The 19,506-nt window shown below is 40.5% G+C and overlaps 1 protein-coding gene across 1 annotated transcript in view; it reads right to left on the bottom strand.

Moving 5' to 3' along the window:
- LOC140948675 (cytoplasmic dynein 2 heavy chain 1-like) overlaps nt 1–19,506 on the bottom strand; it is a 59,996-nt gene that overhangs the window by 17,077 nt on the left and 23,413 nt on the right. Inside the window, exons 28-48 of the mRNA XM_073397940.1 lie at nt 19,298–19,407; nt 18,664–18,872; nt 17,961–18,137; nt 17,019–17,314; nt 15,953–16,238; nt 15,685–15,783; nt 11,559–11,722; nt 10,711–10,957; nt 9,766–9,917; nt 9,014–9,158; nt 8,156–8,367; nt 6,944–7,188; nt 6,206–6,438; nt 4,728–5,091; nt 3,751–3,977; nt 2,949–3,086; nt 2,337–2,611; nt 1,524–1,647; nt 1,222–1,343; nt 740–826; nt 87–213 (exon numbers count right to left, since the gene is read on the bottom strand). Coding sequence (XP_073254041.1) covers nt 87–213; nt 740–826; nt 1,222–1,343; nt 1,524–1,647; nt 2,337–2,611; nt 2,949–3,086; nt 3,751–3,977; nt 4,728–5,091; nt 6,206–6,438; nt 6,944–7,188; nt 8,156–8,367; nt 9,014–9,158; nt 9,766–9,917; nt 10,711–10,957; nt 11,559–11,722; nt 15,685–15,783; nt 15,953–16,238; nt 17,019–17,314; nt 17,961–18,137; nt 18,664–18,872; nt 19,298–19,407 — 4,039 coding nt within the window. The remainder of the gene's footprint in view (nt 1–86; nt 214–739; nt 827–1,221; nt 1,344–1,523; nt 1,648–2,336; nt 2,612–2,948; nt 3,087–3,750; nt 3,978–4,727; nt 5,092–6,205; nt 6,439–6,943; nt 7,189–8,155; nt 8,368–9,013; nt 9,159–9,765; nt 9,918–10,710; nt 10,958–11,558; nt 11,723–15,684; nt 15,784–15,952; nt 16,239–17,018; nt 17,315–17,960; nt 18,138–18,663; nt 18,873–19,297; nt 19,408–19,506) is intronic.

Raw genomic sequence — 19,506 nt, 5'->3', positions numbered from 1 at the left:
AGAGGTCTGGCTTTGCATTCGCAATTCTGTTTTCAAGAGAGAGAAATTTGTTATACCCGCGAATTAATTGTAATTGTGAACTGTACCTGTCCTGACCATCTCTTGAACTCGCCATCAAGTTTAGACACAAGCGTCTCAGCTGCTTGGATGGTCTCTTGTGCCTTGTCTAACTCCATTTTCAGCTGTGTAGCTTCCTGAGTCCTTAACTCAAACCTAATCAACAAGAAAACAGAAATTAAAAAAAGGACAACTGGGTAGCTGTCAACAAAAACATTCAGGCAAGTATAACGCGATTTTCAGAAGCCAGACGTGAAGGCTCTCTTTATTTCAAAATGTATGGATTAGAAATTCGACTACTTGTAAGAAATGGGTAATGTAAAGAATATGAATATATATGAAAAATAAGATTTATTTTATAAACTACTAGAAGTGTTTTACCAAGTTTAAAACACGAGGTACAGCTTAGTGTTTTAGAGTTCATAAAGCACGAACAGTGGGTTCATTAAAAGGATCTAAAATATTAACACATTTGTCTTTCAATCTTTAGAATTACTTTGGCAAAGAAATCTGAAACTCACTAAAGGCAGCGTTTTACCAGATTAAAGAACACCCTTAAAAAATATAACTTCGATACGTTATAAGCCAGTTTTTTGCATTGCCTTAGTACAAGCTTTCACAAAACGTGGTAAGAAAATTTGCCAGCGGGGACATAGCGGCTGACTATCTTCAGTGACACTACCTTTTTCTCATCTCTGCCACTTCTCTATCCACTTTATCCAAGGCGTTCCCTAATTTCACAAGCCTCTGCTGGGACTTGGCAAGATTTCTAGATAAGACAAGGCAAATAGTATGATTTTTTAGAAAATAAAAACAGAGTACATGAATACATTGGCTGGAAATTTACAACTAAAGGATTTTTTTCTTTCTTATTAAATCATTACTAAGTCTGTTCTCAATTAATGATAGAATTAATAGCTGAGCACAAGCGAAACGAGAGATAGCTTGGGCGATTAAAAGAAAGAAAACACAAACAAACAAAAAATCAGACCTTCTCCTAGCCTAGGTCACTGTTGTCAATACATGTACTTAAGTAGACCAAGTTCCCAACACTTTGTATGGTAAAGCTTGTTCGATAAACGTTCATTGCCCGTAAACACACCTATCACCCTCATTCAACAAAAGCAATAGACAACAATTCTTTATTTGCCAAAAGGCACTTACTTTTCCAGTTGAGCCTGCTCGTTTTCCAGCGGTTCAATCTTCTCAAGAACCACCGAGAACTTCACGTTAGCTACAACCCAAGCAGCCAACGGAGCAGCAGCTACACTGGCTCGCTTGGCAATCTAGGTAAGAAAGAATTCCTCGCAATTACTATCAATAATGGGGGAGCAGTCATTGCGTGGGTGGACCGCAAGCAGTCACTTTTCTTGAAAGTTAGTTGGGAAGCAAGTCAGCGTAAGAAGAAATGTTTTTTTTTTCATTTCTGTATAAAAATCAACTAAAAAACTAGGATATGAACTTACCTTAGGATCAAACGAATTAGCATTTTTTTCTAGCAGTTCTTCCACGCTAGCTCTGATTTCAGGAGTGATTTTTCGGGCATCAAAAGAGCAGATTTCATCCTTGACACCACGTTTTGCAAGAAAACTAAACAGATAATATAGTGTAAATTGAAAAAGAGTTTAAAATACTATTTGCAAAAACACAAGCGCCAGATGGTCACTGAGGTTACGCCTTCACCGTCCGACAGTATTCTAGCTCTCAATCCGAGAGTAAACACACTAAAACCAAAACGTCCTAAAATATACGACTGACGGTTTTGTCTTGAAAGCCGCAACGATTTTATTCGTTTTCGCAGTTATGTAAACAAAGAAACCTTTTCTTACTACTTCGCTGCTTAAGGCTCTTTCAAATAAAAGGGATTTAGGAAAAGGCACGTGATTTGAAATCATGTTGAGTCAAGGGTCAAAGGTTAGTTTTAGGTGTTTCGTGAACATTAGGAGAGGTCCTGTCTTATCAACAAAGAAAACTTAGACCCTGTTTACATGGAGTGGGGGATCCAGGTCTAGTGGGGTAGGTTTCTTTTGTTTTGTGTCCCCCAGAGCGTAAAAACAAAAGAAACCAACCCCACTAGACCGGGGTCCCCCACTCCATGTAAACAGGCCCTTAGTCCCAGAACTACACCTGGAACGAACTTGGAGATTTAAACGGACGAAAACTTCGTGTTTGGTAACAGAATTATACATCGTCCAAGATTATTTTATTCACATGTTGTTCTCAGTTTGGTTAAAATATGTGAAGTGGAGAGAATTCTAAACACGTGATACAAAGCTCACCTTTTCATGCTGACCCACGAGGTATCAAAAATTCCCATCAGCCTTTGCACAGCCTCCAAGATGTCCCGGATGACATCAGGAGGCATGCGCAATGCTCGAATTTCAGACAGCGTCTCGGGTTTGATGTTACCGACGGCATCTTTAGCTTCCTGCACGAGCGGTTCAATCTCTGATAACTCAATCTCGATGGCCTTCTTTCTTTTCTCCAGTTTGAGGGACTCTTCTCCTTGCTTTTGTTTTAGTGTTTCCATTTCGCTTTTGGACTCACTGGCACGCTTTGCGAATAAACATTAGAGAACGAGGAGTTTAAGCGTTGGTGAAATATTAACACTTACTTCTCACTGAGGGCAAAATGATGGCTTAGGGGAGGGATAGGTGGGCAGTTTCCCAGAAATCTAAATAGATCCAAAAGGTTGATCTGGGCAAATGTGGGCAATCACAAAACTAACCTTAAGTAACAAAAAAGGGAAGATAATGTGCTAAAATATCACATTTGCAATAAACGGAAAACGGCAGAAATAGTCAAGCGATTACTAATGTTTCGATGTATTCGAACACGTTTGAAAGGTAAATTGTTAGTTGGACAGAAGTAAATTAAGATTGGTTGTTTACCTGCATACTAGCGGTTATTTCCCTCAGTGCTGCATCAGCTTCTGCCTGTTTTTCAGCCAATTGTTGGCTTTGCTCTCCTGCTTTTTGTTTGAGATCATCGACGAGTGCTTTGGCGTCAGTGAGCTTCGATACACCAGCCTTAGAGGAGAAAATTAAGCTGTTTATTAAATTAAGGTGGAATCCGATTCTACACATCCTAAATTTGCATGCTGTAATGGCCTCGACTTTCCCAATTGTCAAAGACTCGGAACTCCCACAGCCGAAAAATGAAACTTCAAAGTTTGAATTACCCTGTAGTGACTAGTTCTCCAGGTGTCAAATTTGTTGCGCCGGACTGCACCAAACGCTCGCCACACATTAGCTCCAGTTCGCTACTAGCGTACTGAGAACTCTACCTAGTGAAAACTTTGATCATATTTATTCAGTCCTGATGACGAACTCGGCAGGTGGGAAGCGAACGAGCAGCGAACTCAAATTTGTCAGGAGGCGAAACAGTCTTAACCCAGACTATTCCTCTATACAACCGCTCGATAACTCCCAACTCACGGTTCAGCACCTCAGGGTAAACAAAACCCGAAAGCGACAGCTACGACCTAACTAAAGGGCAAGCTTTACAACGTCAAAAACACAGGCATTAAAAAAAACAGAAGCAACAAACAGTGGACCAGACGGGCCCTTTCAGACCTCGGTAAAGTTGTACAGACTGAACCATAATGCTTGAGTACCTATTGACATTCACTTGAAAATTACACTTGTAAAAGTTTTACTAAATGCGAAGTTTTCCTGATTTCTATTTTGATACCTGCAGATGCTGTTGCCGCTTGACCACTCCTTCCTTCTTCTCGTTGTACACCTGTTTATAAGTCTTCAAGAATGTCATATATCTTCTCGGGGCAGCATCCTTGTCGCTGCATGACTCGTGAATCTGGAGGAAGTTCTTAACTAATTCCTCTGCGCCTGACTTTCCATCCTTCCCCTTGGTTCCCTCACCGCTGTGCAAACCTTCATCAGCAAGAAGCATTCCAGGTACTAAGTAAAAAACAACCAGTAATTATTGCGTGCATCCGTGTTTTCTTTTTTCATTTTCACTTTCTCTTTCACTTTCCCGTTGTAATAGCCGTAGTGACATCTTAAAATAACAACACAAAAAGAATTTTAGTTTAGCATCGTCGACGCTTACGTTCATGTACCAGCTTTGGAAATAGGTGTCACTAAGCACGCATGCATTCTCAAAGCTGGTGAACTACTTAACAGCCTAATTAGTTCACACTCGTTGCTAGCCGGATGACTTTATGTTCAAACTCACCGTAGTTAAAAGGACTCAGTTGGTTTTCTGGAACTAAATTAGCATGATCTTAACAGTTTAAAATTACTCTTGTTGGTGGTCCGGCGGAGGTTGGACCCCGCGAGACCGCTGCTCTATCAACTGAGCTAACTGGGAAGTTAAGCTAATAACCTTCCAACCTCGTTTAGGGGATCATAAAATGATTAGGTACGAAAATGCGTTAACAGTGATTCTTCGTTGAACTCTATTCAACTCCACATCCCATTTCTCGCGTACTCAGCGTCCTTAATGAAAAAAAAAAACTTTTGTTGCTGTTGCTGTTATCTTTTTTTAATTGCTTGTTTGTTTGCAGGTATCTCCTACTTCCTCAGGGGCTCAGGGCTCATCACACGAACGAATAAACACGTCCCTGTGATAAAACAAAACAAAAACAAAAAAAAACAGAGAAAAAAGCGACGTTCCTCACTTATTTACCTCGGATCAAACCCACTTACTTTGCGCCATACTTTCTCTGCTCCATCCCTCCATCCACTGGAATGAACAGCTCTTGTAAAAAGCAGGATTAGACTCGCAGTTGCCTGTAAATGTCTTGGACGATGAGTCCATGATCAATACAATGTGAAGGTTCCTCTTCACTCGCGAGGCGAAATACGAGACCAGCGTGCCCCGGAATCCATCTTGAGAAGCAAGATCCCTCAGCGGACCCAACAAGGGCTCTAACTCCTCAGGAGTGTATAATCCTGGAACCTCTCCTGCGCTCAACAGGCTGTTGATGAGTTCCAAGAAACTTCCGTCCACCTGGTGATCTTCTAAGATGAGGACTACTTGTTCTCCTTCAATACCGGACAACTGCATAACCTGTAGGACGTTACAGCAGATGCTAAAGTACCTTTTAACCTTTTAAGCCCCGAGACCCAAATACAAATTCTCCATACTAGTGTCCATACATTGTCTTGTAGAATTAGTTGAGAGAACGTAATAACAGATCAAAGCATTTCTCCTTTGTTGATCATTTTGTTAATTCTCCTAAACCTTTCATTTGATAATGTATTCATATAATTAGGAGAAAATTGATGTTGGTTACTCTTGGGACCTAAAGGTTTAACTCACCAGGATGCAGAAATTAAGACGGAATCATCCGGAATCAATCCAACAGGAAATTGAGTAATTTGAATTTTCAGTGAACAAAAACCTTGTACGAGAATACTTTAAACAATATCGCATTCTTTTTTAGAAAATAAATGTCAAATTTCACAAGAATTGTGAAAACACAGGCAAAATTCTGAAAATTTCATGTGTAAGATGTCATTTTGTGAAATTTGACATTTATTTTCTCGGGCTCTCATGAGTAATTTTCTTTGGTGTTATTAAAGATAACTAATTACATCTATGGCCGTTGAAAAATGTAAAAAAGAATGCGATATTGTTTAAATTATTCTGGTAAAAGGTTTTTGTCCACTGAAAATTAAAATTACTCACTTTCGTGATGGATTCTGTCTTAATACCCAAGAAAAATCGGACACTACATTTTGCAAAATACCGAACGATCTGTTATAATGCAAAGCTGCTGCAAAGCGGTGGTACATGGATCTGAAATGGTTTTGGCGGTGTTCACTTCAGCGCAATTTCCTAGAAGGCAAGTGTTGAAAATGAAGCGTGTATGGCATTCTCGGAGACCAAGGGCCAAACAGGCGAAAAAGTGACGACGAGGTATCACTGCTAAAGCAGTCTGTCGGTTTTAGCCCTTTAAATCCCACAAGAGATTGGCAAGTATCTTCTCCCTATAATAACCAATACGTTGTCCAACAGACAGGTGGTAAGAAAAGGCAAATTTATTAGCCAGAAGGCGTTCTATATATACGATATAAACCCAGATTCTCTTAAATAGACGTTCAAGAAATTGTATAGCAGTCAGAAAGGAGAATTACTGATCAGATCTTAAGGGTCAAAGTATGTTTTGACGAGTACTCACCGTCTTGAGATCAGTCCTAAACTGCTTCAATCCATAGCCTCTTGATACCTTAGGTGTAAACACTTGAATGTTGTGCATGTGTGCGACTAGTGCAGCCGCTGTCCTTCGTCCCACACCACTGCGACCAGCCATTAGGAGCGAGCCGCCAGGTTTGGTGAGCACACGGTCAACACGAGCTACATTGTCAAATACTTCTCTGAAGAGAAGGATGTCCAATTCACGGTTTTCACGAGCTGCAAAAAAGAATTATCAGCCAAAATGCGATTTTCACGATAACGATACACGATCTAGAGACAATCTTAGAAAAACCGCAGCCAAAAGAAGGTGGAGCCAGTGGGCCTGTATCAACTTTGCTACAAATGAGAAAAAAATTCTCTTTATCTTCTTTTAATCACTTAAGAACGACTACTACAATGCAGAAGAATGATGTTAGCCCCTCTCCCCATTTCTTTGAACAATCGATCAAAGCTACAGTATGTCTGTTATACTTTCAAAACTTCAACTTTTGCTGTAATCCGTAAGTTCAGTTTCACACAGAACACTACAATATCTCCGTGACAAAACCCCTTCAAGTTATTCAGCAAGGAAGGGGACCAAGCCCTCGGGCGGTAGGCCAACGCGAAATGTCACGATACAACAACATGAGAGCCTGCTCGCACACTTGGCCACTTAGAGCATGAGTGAGAGCTAATCTTGCTGTATCAAACAGTTCGTTTGTTAAGAAGACCTGGAACATACCGTAAGTTTTCATTCCCTTGGCGATCACTTGCTTGAAGTCTTTCTGATCCAGTTTACCGAGCATTTTACCCTGGGGAGGAAGGGATCCTCCAGATACTATGGGTACAGCGGCCTCACCGTCCTTCCCAGAAGAACCCGCGGGCGTAGCACTGGCAGTGAGGCTACTGCCCCAAGTGACGTAATACTTGTTGTCAAGGCGATCCAAAGTCACTGACCAATCAGCGCGAAGTTGGGAGGCAAGGATGCTGAGAAAAGAACATGACAGGTCACTGCCAAGCTCAAAAGTCTCTGCTTTGATAGTTTTTGGGTTTTTTGTTTCCAGACGTCAACCTTACTGTCAGTGATCGCCTTAGTTCAACAAGAACGCTCTAAATAGGGTGAGTCTCGCTTGCTTGGAGAAACGTTTTGTTCTCGAAGGCGCCGGTGCTGTTATACTACTTTTTCGTTTGGAATACAAAACGAGTGTTATATGTCATAATGTGAATACTCAAAGCGTAAAAATTGCAAGGAGAGACATTCTGGGCTGGGTTGTTCACAGCTGGGTTAAGATAACCCAGGGTAAGCACGAAAATTGAATTTACAAATTTAGTTTAAGACGGAATCCATTAGGAAATTGAGTAATTTTAATTTTCAGTGGACAAAAACCTTTTACCAGAATAATTTCAATCACATTGCATTCTTTTTACACTTTTCGAGGGCTATGAATGTAATAAGTTATATGAAATAACTCCAAAAGCTTCAAATTTCACAAAATGAATCCTTACGCATTACGACTTTACTTGCGGTTTCTCGATTCCTGTGAAATTTGAAATTTATTCTCTCGGGCTCCCATAAGAGCCTTTTCTCTAGAGTTATTTCATATAACTTATTACATTGATTTGTGTCCCTTGAAAAGTGTAAAAAAGAACGCGATATGGCTTTTAATATTCTGGTACAAGGTTTTTGTCCACTGAAAATAAAAATTACTCAATTTCCTGACGGAATCCGTCTTAATTCTTTTTGTCTACAATATGATTAGAGGATGCTCTAAATAGAATAGAGAAAATTATTGGAGAAAATACTTTTGACTAAAGAAAAGGAAACCCAGATTTAGATTTAACCCTGGGTCAGCGCTAAACGGCCTTCGAACAACTGGGCCCTTTTGTTTTGTAGGGATAAAAGCTAAGCGTCAGATCATAGTATTGTGGCTCATACTACCCCACAGAACGTTACCTGTCAAATTTGTCTAAACCCTGTTTTCCAACAAGTCTATCCCTGAAAAGTCTTCTCGCCTCGTATGCCCAGATTTCTAGCAAATGCTGAGTGGAGCTGTCTCCAGATCCTGAGTCCAGGTTATACCGTAAAAGGCCTAAGATCCAGTTTGTTAGGTCACGTGGGGTAAAAAGGTAGTGGGAGTAGTCGTCTACGGTGAACTTGGCGCGCACCTGAGAAACAACATTTAAAACTTCTCACTCTTTTGTGTCATTTGTTTGCGCAAAGGCATCCCGCCCAATCTGTTTGTGTCATTGTTTCTTGTTTTATAGTAGATGTACCAAATTTGTTGCAAGTTTTATAGTATCACGAAGGATCATGACAAATACGAATAGAATCTTAACTTTTCCTTTTAGCCGTCCCCATGGTCTACAATGAAAATTGACGCGATTTTAAGCGAGTCTAAGTTGCCAGTTGCTAACAATTTGGTCCAACTCCATCCATAATAAAATTTTGGATACAACATGTTGTATCTCTTGGACTCTTTAAAACGTAATATCAAAATTTAAATTCTCGTTGTTGCCCCCATACAATTTCTGTGAAAGTACTGGATAGTATCAATTACATCCAATTGTGTGATCACATCCTTAATTCTCGACACCTTGTGTTTCGTACAGTATTGATATCATAAGATGAAATTTGATGCAGATCACTCTTGGTACAAAAAGAGTTAAACGCGGTACTATTGAACAGTGTTGGATAGCGTTAGATGATGATGTATCATGACTTTTGGGCTCTTTCAAACGAATGCCGGTGTTGGATCAACATGGAGGGGCCGTAACCTGAAAAAAACACTCTTAGTACTTGAAAACCAGGTACCTGTTCATAAACTGCCACCATAGAGCCTGCTAGAGTGTGAACATTCTTCACCGCACCCCACACCGGATGGGACTTTAAAGAGGAACTAAGGACAGGCTGTAGGTAAGCACTGTAAATTGCCTGAAGCTGATCACGATCCGCATAGCTACAACAAATTGAAAAAAAAAATACAATGACATCAAACGAAATCAGAAAAAAAAGAAAACATTCGCCCACAGTTGCCACGGGAACCAGTTTTCGAAATCCCTGACTTTAATCCTTCCCTCATAATGTACGTCTCAATTTCTTTAATAAAATGGACGTTTAATGGTATACATGATTAGTGGCCCCCAATCTTTCCTCAAAGAGTCGTCTGTTTCCAACCATTTACAAACGTACGTTCGATAAACTCAAACGAAACACTTCAACAAATCGATACTGTTAAAATTTCAATCTTTTAACCTTTTAATTATCTGACAATGTGCACGTCTCAGACTATGTACCAGGCCAGCGACTAGTTACCTAAAACCTAATGTCAAGTGAAACTGCTAGCATCTGGCAATAGGATAAAGAGTTTGACTGGGCTGTAGCCCAGATTTAAGCTACGACTGACGTAGAAGAAGTATACAACTGGTTTCAGATTTCGTACGTTATCTTCCCTATTCCAAAGTGACCAAACATTATAAAACTTTTAAGAGCAGTTTATTACTAATTTAACACAGACACTACTGTGCTAATGGTTTAACTCATCTCTAACATTAACTCAAGCATACCCTATGGAGCAAACGCCAACAATTGATGTGAATCTTGTGGTAAGTTGATGTCTGCCCATCCCGGTACCAGCACTCATGGAAGCCACAATCTGTACTCCTTCCAGACCAACCCACTCAAGGTTAGAATCATAGAACCCCTTGTAGGTCAACACCTAGAGAAACAATCACCACAGACGCTATCAGAGTGGTCTTCAAAACGAGTTGGTTTTACATTTCTACCTGGTAAAAGTGGTTCCTGCGATTTTCTCATCGAATCAATAGGTGGCCCATAACCAATTCACGCCGTTGAGCCTAGTAACGTGTAGCATTTTCTGAGTTCTGACTGGTTCATTTGATTGTACCTTAGAATAGGCTAACAGCAATTGGCTTCCAATCTGACTCACACTTATGAAACATATTTCAAAGTTTAGAGAGTCATTTCAACGAACACATTCAACACGTAAGGTTGTTATTCACGCTGATTACTAAGTGCAAATGTTATAAAGGTAAATGGTATAGTCTAACCTTCTACATCAATTAGTGAAACTGCTAGTGAGTGTTTTTAGCCCCACATTGCCAGAACAAAAGCAGATTACATCAGACAGTGACACAAGCAACTCGAACAAAAATTCGAGTACTCACACTCCTTTAATTACTAGTCCAGCGGCCCTAACACTGAGCTACCGGCCAGGCATGCCAAGGTAAAACCAGGTTTATGTGACAAATTGTCCTAGGTTATATCAGTCATACTCATACCCAATATTTCCCATACCGTATGCTGAGTGCTACGCAAGGTAATACTGACGTTACGTATCGGCAGGGGCAGTTGTTTGTAATCGAAACTAATCGTCAAATCATCGTCAGATTCCGTTTTACATGTAAATTTTAATTTGCGTTTGCAGGCAAATTAGGAAGAGTAGACTGGATCTCTCGTTATCTCAACACCAGGTTATCTATTAGAAATACCTGTTGCAGAAAGGCTATCAGTTGACTGGTCCCCCACTTGTCAGGTTTTGGTAGGTTAAGGTCCTTCAGATACAGCACCAGTCTCTCGCAATCCTTTGGTCGGTACACTCGTCCAGTGTTTGAACTGATTACCATGCAGGACTGTTGGAGCTTCTGAAGAACATGCATGGGTGTGGTCTGGGCACTACAGTGTACCACAGCTACCTGGGTCGAGCGAAGCTGCTCAAAACAGTGCCTCAACAAAAGCCTACCGTAATAATGCACAAAAAAAAAGGCTTGATTTGCGTATATAAGGGAAAAAATTAAAACAGATTAAATACACCAAATTCAAACGGAACGAAACCTGTTCCATTTTAAGGTTTCATCGCGTGATGTACGATACAAGTTTAGAAACATGCAACACGCAGTCACACGAGAAATATCTAAGGAATGATAATCATGAAGTCGGGGTGTTCTTAGTGTTGCGAAAAACAATTGATTTGTGGTGTGGATATTGTACGGTGACTTTTCAATCTCCTGTATAACGTCATTTGGTGATTACATCCATCTGCAACATCATGAAACTACCTGACGTTAGGGCCTGTTTACATGGAGGTGGGAGACCCCAGGTAGGTGATGTAACTCGCTTAGGTGGGATAAGCCGCCTGTCCATATAATCTCTCATTTTAATTTGATCACGTTTGCATGATAGGTTGGGTGACCCGCCGCATGTTAGCTCACCTATTGTAGGTCCCCCGCCTCCATGTGAATAGTCGCTTAGTTCTTTTATGAATGGTCACACTTAAGTTTTTGTGTGCAGACTCAAAAGTTACAGATAAGCTAGTGACAGGGATGACTGTGAAACTCACTCTTTGCCACAACCCTCAGGTCCGACAAGTAGAAAAGACTTCTTGTGATCTGGATGAAGCCAAGGAGAGAACATGTCCAGACCTCTCTTGATATCCGCGGTCTGGATTACTGGCAAGGAGCCTGAGGACAAGGTAAGGTCGTTTACGCCAAGCGCGTCTGGTACCTGATAAAACCGCCAAAAAAAAACATTAAACGCACATCGCTTAGTACATGAACGGGACCACTATACCTTGCGTGCCAAAGTAGCTAACCGTTCCATCATTTCTATAGCTTTAAAGATTTGAGCTTAAATCATTTAAGTGTATGAATAAACGCTTATTCAATATCTTCAGATGCAATGTAAAGTTTTCGTTAATACTGGTGGACTTCCACTTACCCAAAAGAAATGGCCAGTCTACCGGAAAGGGCTACAAACCCAGTATAATATTTTAAAAACAGCATAGTCCCCATTATTAAAAACACACGGCAAAAATGTTCTCCTACATGTACCTGTACCGTAAAGCAGAAACTCTGAGGCTATTTTTAAAAACGTGTTTAATGACCATTTGCTGTTAATAACAGACTGTTGTGTTCAACAGAAATCTCGTGGTTGATTCGGTTTGCTTCGGAAAACCAAAACCAATAAGCCTTACTCCTACTCGTAAATCAGATCACACTTTCTACAATAAAGTGTTCATCAACGTCTTTAATTGTAAACCGTCTTATACAAGTCTTCATCGAAGACTGTCTAAAAGGATTATTGAGCTCTTTACTTTACTTCAGGGATGATGATTAGATAACTGTAAATTGTTCGATTTGGCACTTTTTCATGAAGGGATTCAAATTCTTCAGACTTCTCATGAAATAAAACTACTTCCTAAAGGGTTACGAGTATTTCACAATAGTAAAACTTACGGAGTTCAGTAAACTAAAAGTTTGTTTTAATTTTGTCTTCTAAAGTTCTTATTTTAAGGGCAATAATGAAAAGGCAAACTTTATTCGTAAGCTTAGCCTGCGAGAAGGCTCACATGTGCGAGTTCCGGGAAATTTTTTTGACGGCGGAGCCGTCATCTCGCGAGGAAAAAACTTTCTCAAAAAATTCCCCGAACCTGCTCGCAGCCTATCATAAGCTTTGTTTCAAAGACTAGCAAAAAACCTTTTCGAAGAAGCAATTACACCCAACAAGTGAAGAACTCAATTTCAGTGGAGAAACTATAGGAAGAAAGACATGCGAAGGGCAGAGTTTTTGTCTCACGATGGTCTTCATTTATTCGATTTTAAAATGCATGTTAACCCAGCTGACAAAGAATCATAGTGTCCCAGGAGAGTAACCGGTTTCGTAAATAACACGTTCACTTAACTGGTCAAACTTGTTATGGACTGGTTAGACCATGACGTCAGCTCTTCCTAATTGGCTGACAGCCTTTCTATTGTTCTTTTGCCTATATATTTGCAATACCACCCGGATGGTTGGGCGGATCCGTCACACCACCAAACAATACATGTCTCACCTAAACACCTCCTCAATACCCTAAAGTAATTCTCATTATCCAAGTTCAGCAAACGTCCTTTCTAAGCCATGCATCTCTCATGAGACCCTCCAACACCCACTTGACTTTGAAATATGTTTACTTTAAACCGATCGTGAAGTCACTGTTTTTCCTTTGGTACGTTAGCATACGAATTTGCCCACAGAAAAACGTCGGGGCATAAACAAATTGAATTGCAAACCTCAGTGAACTGTGGAATCTTAAGGTCTTGACACAGCATACCTAACGAAATATCGGCTATTAAAATCTACTAGCCGTCCACTGTCACTGTTCTAATTATAAGCAAGTCTTCAGCTTAAATGTTCGCAAGATTTAGATCATCTCCTGCGGTGTTGAAGGAGTGTAAATGAACAGTAATATTTGGTTTATTAGCTCAGTTACGTTGCAGTCAGAATGATAAGCTTGAATACGGATCGAGCGCGGATTATATTCAAAAGTGGTCATACGCAAATTCTCTTCAAGTTGGCGGCAAATTTTTAAAAAGCTTCTTCGATATACATCAAGATAGAAATTTCTTACGATCGCGGTGTCATTCAACGATATCAAACAAGGACGATAATATCCTGTAAAAAAATTCCTTCTCTTAAGTTGCAATTGGTAGCTGGTTGAGTCTATGCTTGTTGGAGTCAAAAAACCCCGTATAGTTTTCAGTACGTACGGAACCAGGCTTTCCATGGTGTAGGCAAAGTGGCACTGATCAATTTGGTACCGGGTTGTATGTGTACCATGGTTAAGTTCTAAGGAGAACGTAACGCTTTGCGTTGCTCAGCTATGACTGCAACACCGGTTTCGGAACCAAAATATTGAACACTTACTTTTGAGACCGGACGAGCCAAATGCAAACGGTCTCTACAAGTCCTGAGGGAACACGCAAAGAAATCTTCAGTACGTACGGAACCAGGCTTTCCATGGTGTAGGCAAAGTGGCACTGATCAATTTGGTACCGGGTTGTATGTGTACCATGGTTAAGTTCTAAGGAGAACGTAATGCTTTGCGTTGCTCAGCTATGACTGCAACACCGGTTTCGGAACCTAAATATTGAACACTTACTTTTGAAACCAGACGAGCCAAATGCAAACGGTCTCTACAAGTCCTGAAGGAACACGCAAAGAACTCTTCGCGCCACGTAGCACAGTAGCTTTAGCTTCAAAGGGTTGAACTTCAATCACTGAGGTGTATGAAAAAACGCTTATAACACACCTTAAGAAGAAACGTTTCTGTAAATGTGTGTGGAATTCCACTTAACCTTAGAGCCGGAACGGTTAGCCTACTCAGTACTGGGAAGGGCTGCGAATGTATTGTTGTATTTTGGGGACATATGATCTCCATTATTATTTAACAAACACACTCATAGGAAAGATGTTCTTCTACCTGTATCCAAAGGCAGAAACGGTGTGTCTTAAAGTGTCTATTGTGAATCAGTGCGGTAACCGATGATTTTCTGTTAATAACGGGCTACCGTGTCCTACAGAAATTTGGTGGTTGATTAGGTACCAAAACCAATCATGACTTATTTGTATTCGTAAATCAGACCGCACATCCCAAAATAAAGTCCATATCAACGTTTATTTCATGAATTCAAACCATGCCATACAAGTCTTCATCCGACGACTCCCTTATTCGATCACTGAGTTCTTTATTTGATTTCAGGAATGATCTTAATCACTATAATTGCAACTGTTCGACTTCGGCACTTTTTTGCTTTCGTTGCGTGAACACATTAAATAGCTGGTTTTTTTTTATCTTGCGACGGTCTTAACTTCATTATTCGATTTATGCATGTAAATTAACTTTACCAGTAAATATTCAAAGTGTACCAAGAGAGTGAGCAGTTTCCTTACCAACACGTTCACCAAACGGTCAAACCTGTCATTAACTAGTTAGATCATGACGTCAGCTCTTCCTCATTGGCTGACGGCCTTTCTATTGTTCTTTTCCCTATATATTTGCAATACCACCCGGATGGTTGGGCGGATCCGTCACACCACCAAACAATACACTTCTCACCTCAACACCACCTCAAGACCTTAACATAATTCTCAGTCTAACTAGCCATGAGACACTCTCAAGAGACCCTCCAACTTCTACTTGACCTGGAAATAAGTTTAACCTCAACCCACTGTGACGTCACCGTTTACACTTTGGTATATTAGCATACGAATTTGCCCACAGAAATCGTCGGGTGTAAACAAATCGAATTGAAGGGAATGTAGAACGGCTAACCTCAGAGATCTTTGCAATCTTCACCTCTTAACACAAAATATCTAGCGAAATATCGGCCCTAAAAATCTACTGTGTTTTTGGGGCCAAAAACGCTAATTAGCCACTTAATGTTTGTAAAGTAAAATTAAGAGCTTTTATACAGATTCAGCCAAAGTTTTAACTAATTTTTAAGGCACATTTTACACTAAGTTGAGTGGCAAAAACGCTAGTTAGCGTAATACTGTTTGAAAAATGTCTAGCTTCAAAACAGAATTTGTCAAAGTGTTAACTTATGTGTAGAGCACATTTTAGAACTTCCCTAATTCTTGTAAATGCCTTAATATTCAGATATTTTTACAGCTTAATCAGAGAATGATGAGCACGCACGCCTCACCTCCAGTTGGTACGATGCCAGCCGGCCTCTGTCACTGTCATAATATGTGTCCAGCGGTCGTTTTTGATCAGGCGGCATTTCATGGGTCCAGTGAAACACCTTAAAAGGAAAAAAAGGAAAAAGCAAAATTGAAATCAGGTTGATGAGATATGTAGGTCCCACAAAACGATTGACAGGAACAGGAAAGTGAATTTCAATTTCATATTTTCGTTACAAAATCAAGGCAGTTCAAATGACCGTGCAACAGCGGCTCCAGTAATATACAAACCTCTTTAGCAAATGCTGTTTTGGCAGTTGAAGACAAGTTAGCCCCGAGTCCCCTGATCAAAGCACACGCAAACTCCTGTTTGACCTTGACTCCATGCATGTGGGACAAACCATTCATCACCACGCCCACCAAACTAGTCTCCACAACAAACTCATTTTGTTTTAGCACCCAGTCCAGTGCCTTGTAGAAATGATCCTCTAGGAATGTCTCCAGCATACGACGATCCTCCTCTGGCTGACTTAAGAGCCATGACTTCACCAACGCCTTCACATCTGTGTCCTCGTCGCTGTAACATGAAAGAAAGTACAGGCGTGTTTGAGCGATCAGGAACTCCAGCACGAAAAAAAAAAACAAAACAAACAAAACAAAAAAGGGCTGGGTAACTTATCATTGTTCTTACATTAGGTCTCGCAACCCTCCCAAATAATACTCGTGTGCTTTCTTAATACACTAGCACTATCACTTGTATTGTAGGAGCCGCTCATAATTTAAGCGAACGTATGACACGTTTTCTTGTCACAATGCCCGTATCATGGCAAATGCAAGGGAGTAAAGGATCTGTACAGCGTAAATTACCATTACTCGTACCCACAAGGCTAACCTTCGAAAAGACGTTTTTTTTTTCCTGTTACTTTTGAAAAGAGAGGGGGGAAAGACATATACAGACATAGGAAGGCAATGATCACAGGCTACCACACAGCCAATGGTATCTTAGTGGCTGTCCACACTTGGGGCCTGTGAACGACTACCCGAGTAACGGCATAAAAGGGTGTTGTGTTCACCTTGAGTACCCAATACTGTACATAGTTACTCCATTTCGCCCTGTCAGACGCCATATCTAAACAAGTAGACTGCCTCAGAACTAACAAAAACGGTGTGCACACAAGGACGCAGTGCCCACTTTTGCGCCCGAATACAACTTGGGCATCAGCACCGTGCCCGAATTCTAGAGTGGGTTCTTGAAAAAAAGGGTGTGTTCACATTTAATAGTGCTCAACGGGCACCGTGCCTGGGTAACAAGTGTGAATACTGCCTTTAAGTCACATACGCAATTGGTCTCACTTACCTTAAGAAAATCATACCCATGCGCGAAATAGTAGCAGGAGAGGCACAACTTAGGTCATGCGATTCAAACAGGAAGTTAACGTTTGGTCCAAACTGAATCCTTTCACCAGAGGGCATGGTCAATAGTCTGTTATCATCAAGCACGGAGTTGAGCGACTCTATCCACTCAGGATCAATGTCTCCATCACAGACGATCCACGACTGGATATCGATTGGTTCACGAACTACTTGTCGAGCAGCGTTCGTCAAGACTCCATCTGACCATTCTCGAGTATCCATGTCAATCTGTCCTAGTAACTGTGGAGGAAATAAGCGCTTATGTAAATTAGCAAACAGGTGATAAATCCTGATGGCTAGGCAATACATGAGCAACATTTTAGCCTCATACGTGTAGATAATAAAATTCCATCCGCAGTGAAAAGCGTAAAACAAAAGAAAAATGTTTACGGTGTAAAGTGGCGCAAATCCGCGTAGAAAGTAATTAAATCTGGATGAAAAAGTGAAAAAATTAAGAAGACTACTAGAAAAGCTGACTTCTTTTAGATGATAGAAATATGACCAAAAAGATAAACTAGGATTAACTTGAAATTTGGCTTGTAAATTCCTGTTGATAATTTTGGCTTACAATTTCAAACACGGTTAGTGATAATCCGCGCTTCGAACTACTAGGTCATGCAGACTACACTTTGACAGTTGTCTAGAAACAGGCATACGGGAGCCGTAGTAGACTACAACTAATGCAACACAGAGTAAACAAATAATTAAGTAAAATCAAACACGGTTACAAGACCAAAGATTTAAACGTATATACAATCCAAAAGACAAACTATCTACGGTGATAAGTACATGGCTTTTGCTCAAGTATAGTCGTACCTTTCGCGAATTCCAATGCATGTTTCAAAACACAACTTCTAAGTTACAAAATAAACTAAACTACACTGACCTGAGTTCGTGGCATGGCTTTGGGATTCATGGTATAATGCTTCACAGTTTGGCCCACTTTACCAAGGGCCAGACGCAGCACTTTCCAGATGGTGCTCTTCCCTGAGCCCGAGGGGCCAATGACCACCACACCCATTCGCTGTCTAAGCTGCTCGTATAGTTCAAGGGCCTTTTTAACCTGTAAAAGTATTGTCGATCCCCATTTAAATAAAATGCACTTCCTGTGAAAGCAGGTAACATGTTAACTGTCGTGTAACTAACGCTTGGAAGTATAATATAACCAGTGAACTAACTGACAATAACTAAAAATAACTCTTGAATCAAGACGTGAACAGATTTACAGCGTTTTTTTATTTTATTTCGATTTATTTATACTTTTTAACAGAGGCCATGCCGAGAATTAATACAATGTGTGGCAATTATTTCGCAAGAATCATGATATCCATTGGTTTTTTTCAACTTTGATAAACCTTCTGGTAATCGCCATGGAGGAAATTCTTAGTCTCCTGATAAACAGGTGACTGTCAGCAAAGGTAACGTTTTAATGGCTAACTGTGCGTGTTCTGGCTCTGCTTACGAAACCTTCATTTTACTGTGAAAAAGTGCACTTGAATCTATAACTAATGTAGGGAACTACCTTTTAAGGTAAGTTGTCAAAGACATGCCTTCCACAATCGTAACTATCACTCCCATCTACCTCTCACCTGTGTCTCCATAACCATAAGGTTAGATTCTTGAGCTGCGGCACGCAAAGCATCTGCAAGCTCAGCATACTCCACCCCTTTGAAATCCACACCAGGGAAGATGTCCCGAACAAGAGCATCAAATCTCTTAGAGTCTGCGAAGGTCAGCTTAGAAAGGGTGTTTACACGCACAGCTTGAACCACTAGCCTCGCTTCCACATTGGCATTAACTGAAAGAATCACACAACATTCGATCATAACTGAATAATCAAAGCAAGTAACACTTTGTGAACTAAAAGTATAAAAAAGAACACTGCAAGCAGTTTTTTTCTTTACAATCGCACAAAAGAAAGGTGCATTGCAAATTTGGATACCTGTTGCATGAAATTCCTGACGAACAATCTTGTGTTCAAAACAGAAAAGCCTTCATACAATTTCAAAGTGGGCTCATTTTCTGAAACTCACTCAAAAGAAGGATGCAACTTAGAAGAGCCCCCCCCCCCCCCCCCCCCCCCCCTCTCTCTCTCTCTCTCTCTGAGAGTTGTCGACCAAAAAGTGACAATTTGCCTTTAATCTCATGGTCAAAACAGCATTCATAAAGCAGAGGAGAGGGGAGAGGATTTGCAAAATTGGAGAATTTTCTTTCAGGTTTTACCTTGTCCATTAGTTTGTTTGTGTGACTGTAGCAAGTTCCCACAGCCCCTCAGCACAGTCTTCAATGCACGGAGACCCCAGTCATAATGCTGTTGCTGAGACAAGAGTTCCCTGACAAAACAAAAAGAAAGGTAATTGTAGAACAATTTAATCAGTTTTTTCTTACATAATTCAACATTGGAAAAACGTCTAGAGCATAGGTATTCATCG

Source organism: Porites lutea, chromosome 9 (genome assembly GCF_958299795.1).
Source record: "Porites lutea chromosome 9, jaPorLute2.1, whole genome shotgun sequence".
Taxonomy (NCBI): Eukaryota; Metazoa; Cnidaria; class Anthozoa; order Scleractinia; family Poritidae; genus Porites; species Porites lutea.
Note: the sequence above shows the minus strand (reverse complement) of the source record. Positions and strands in the feature narration are given on the sequence as shown.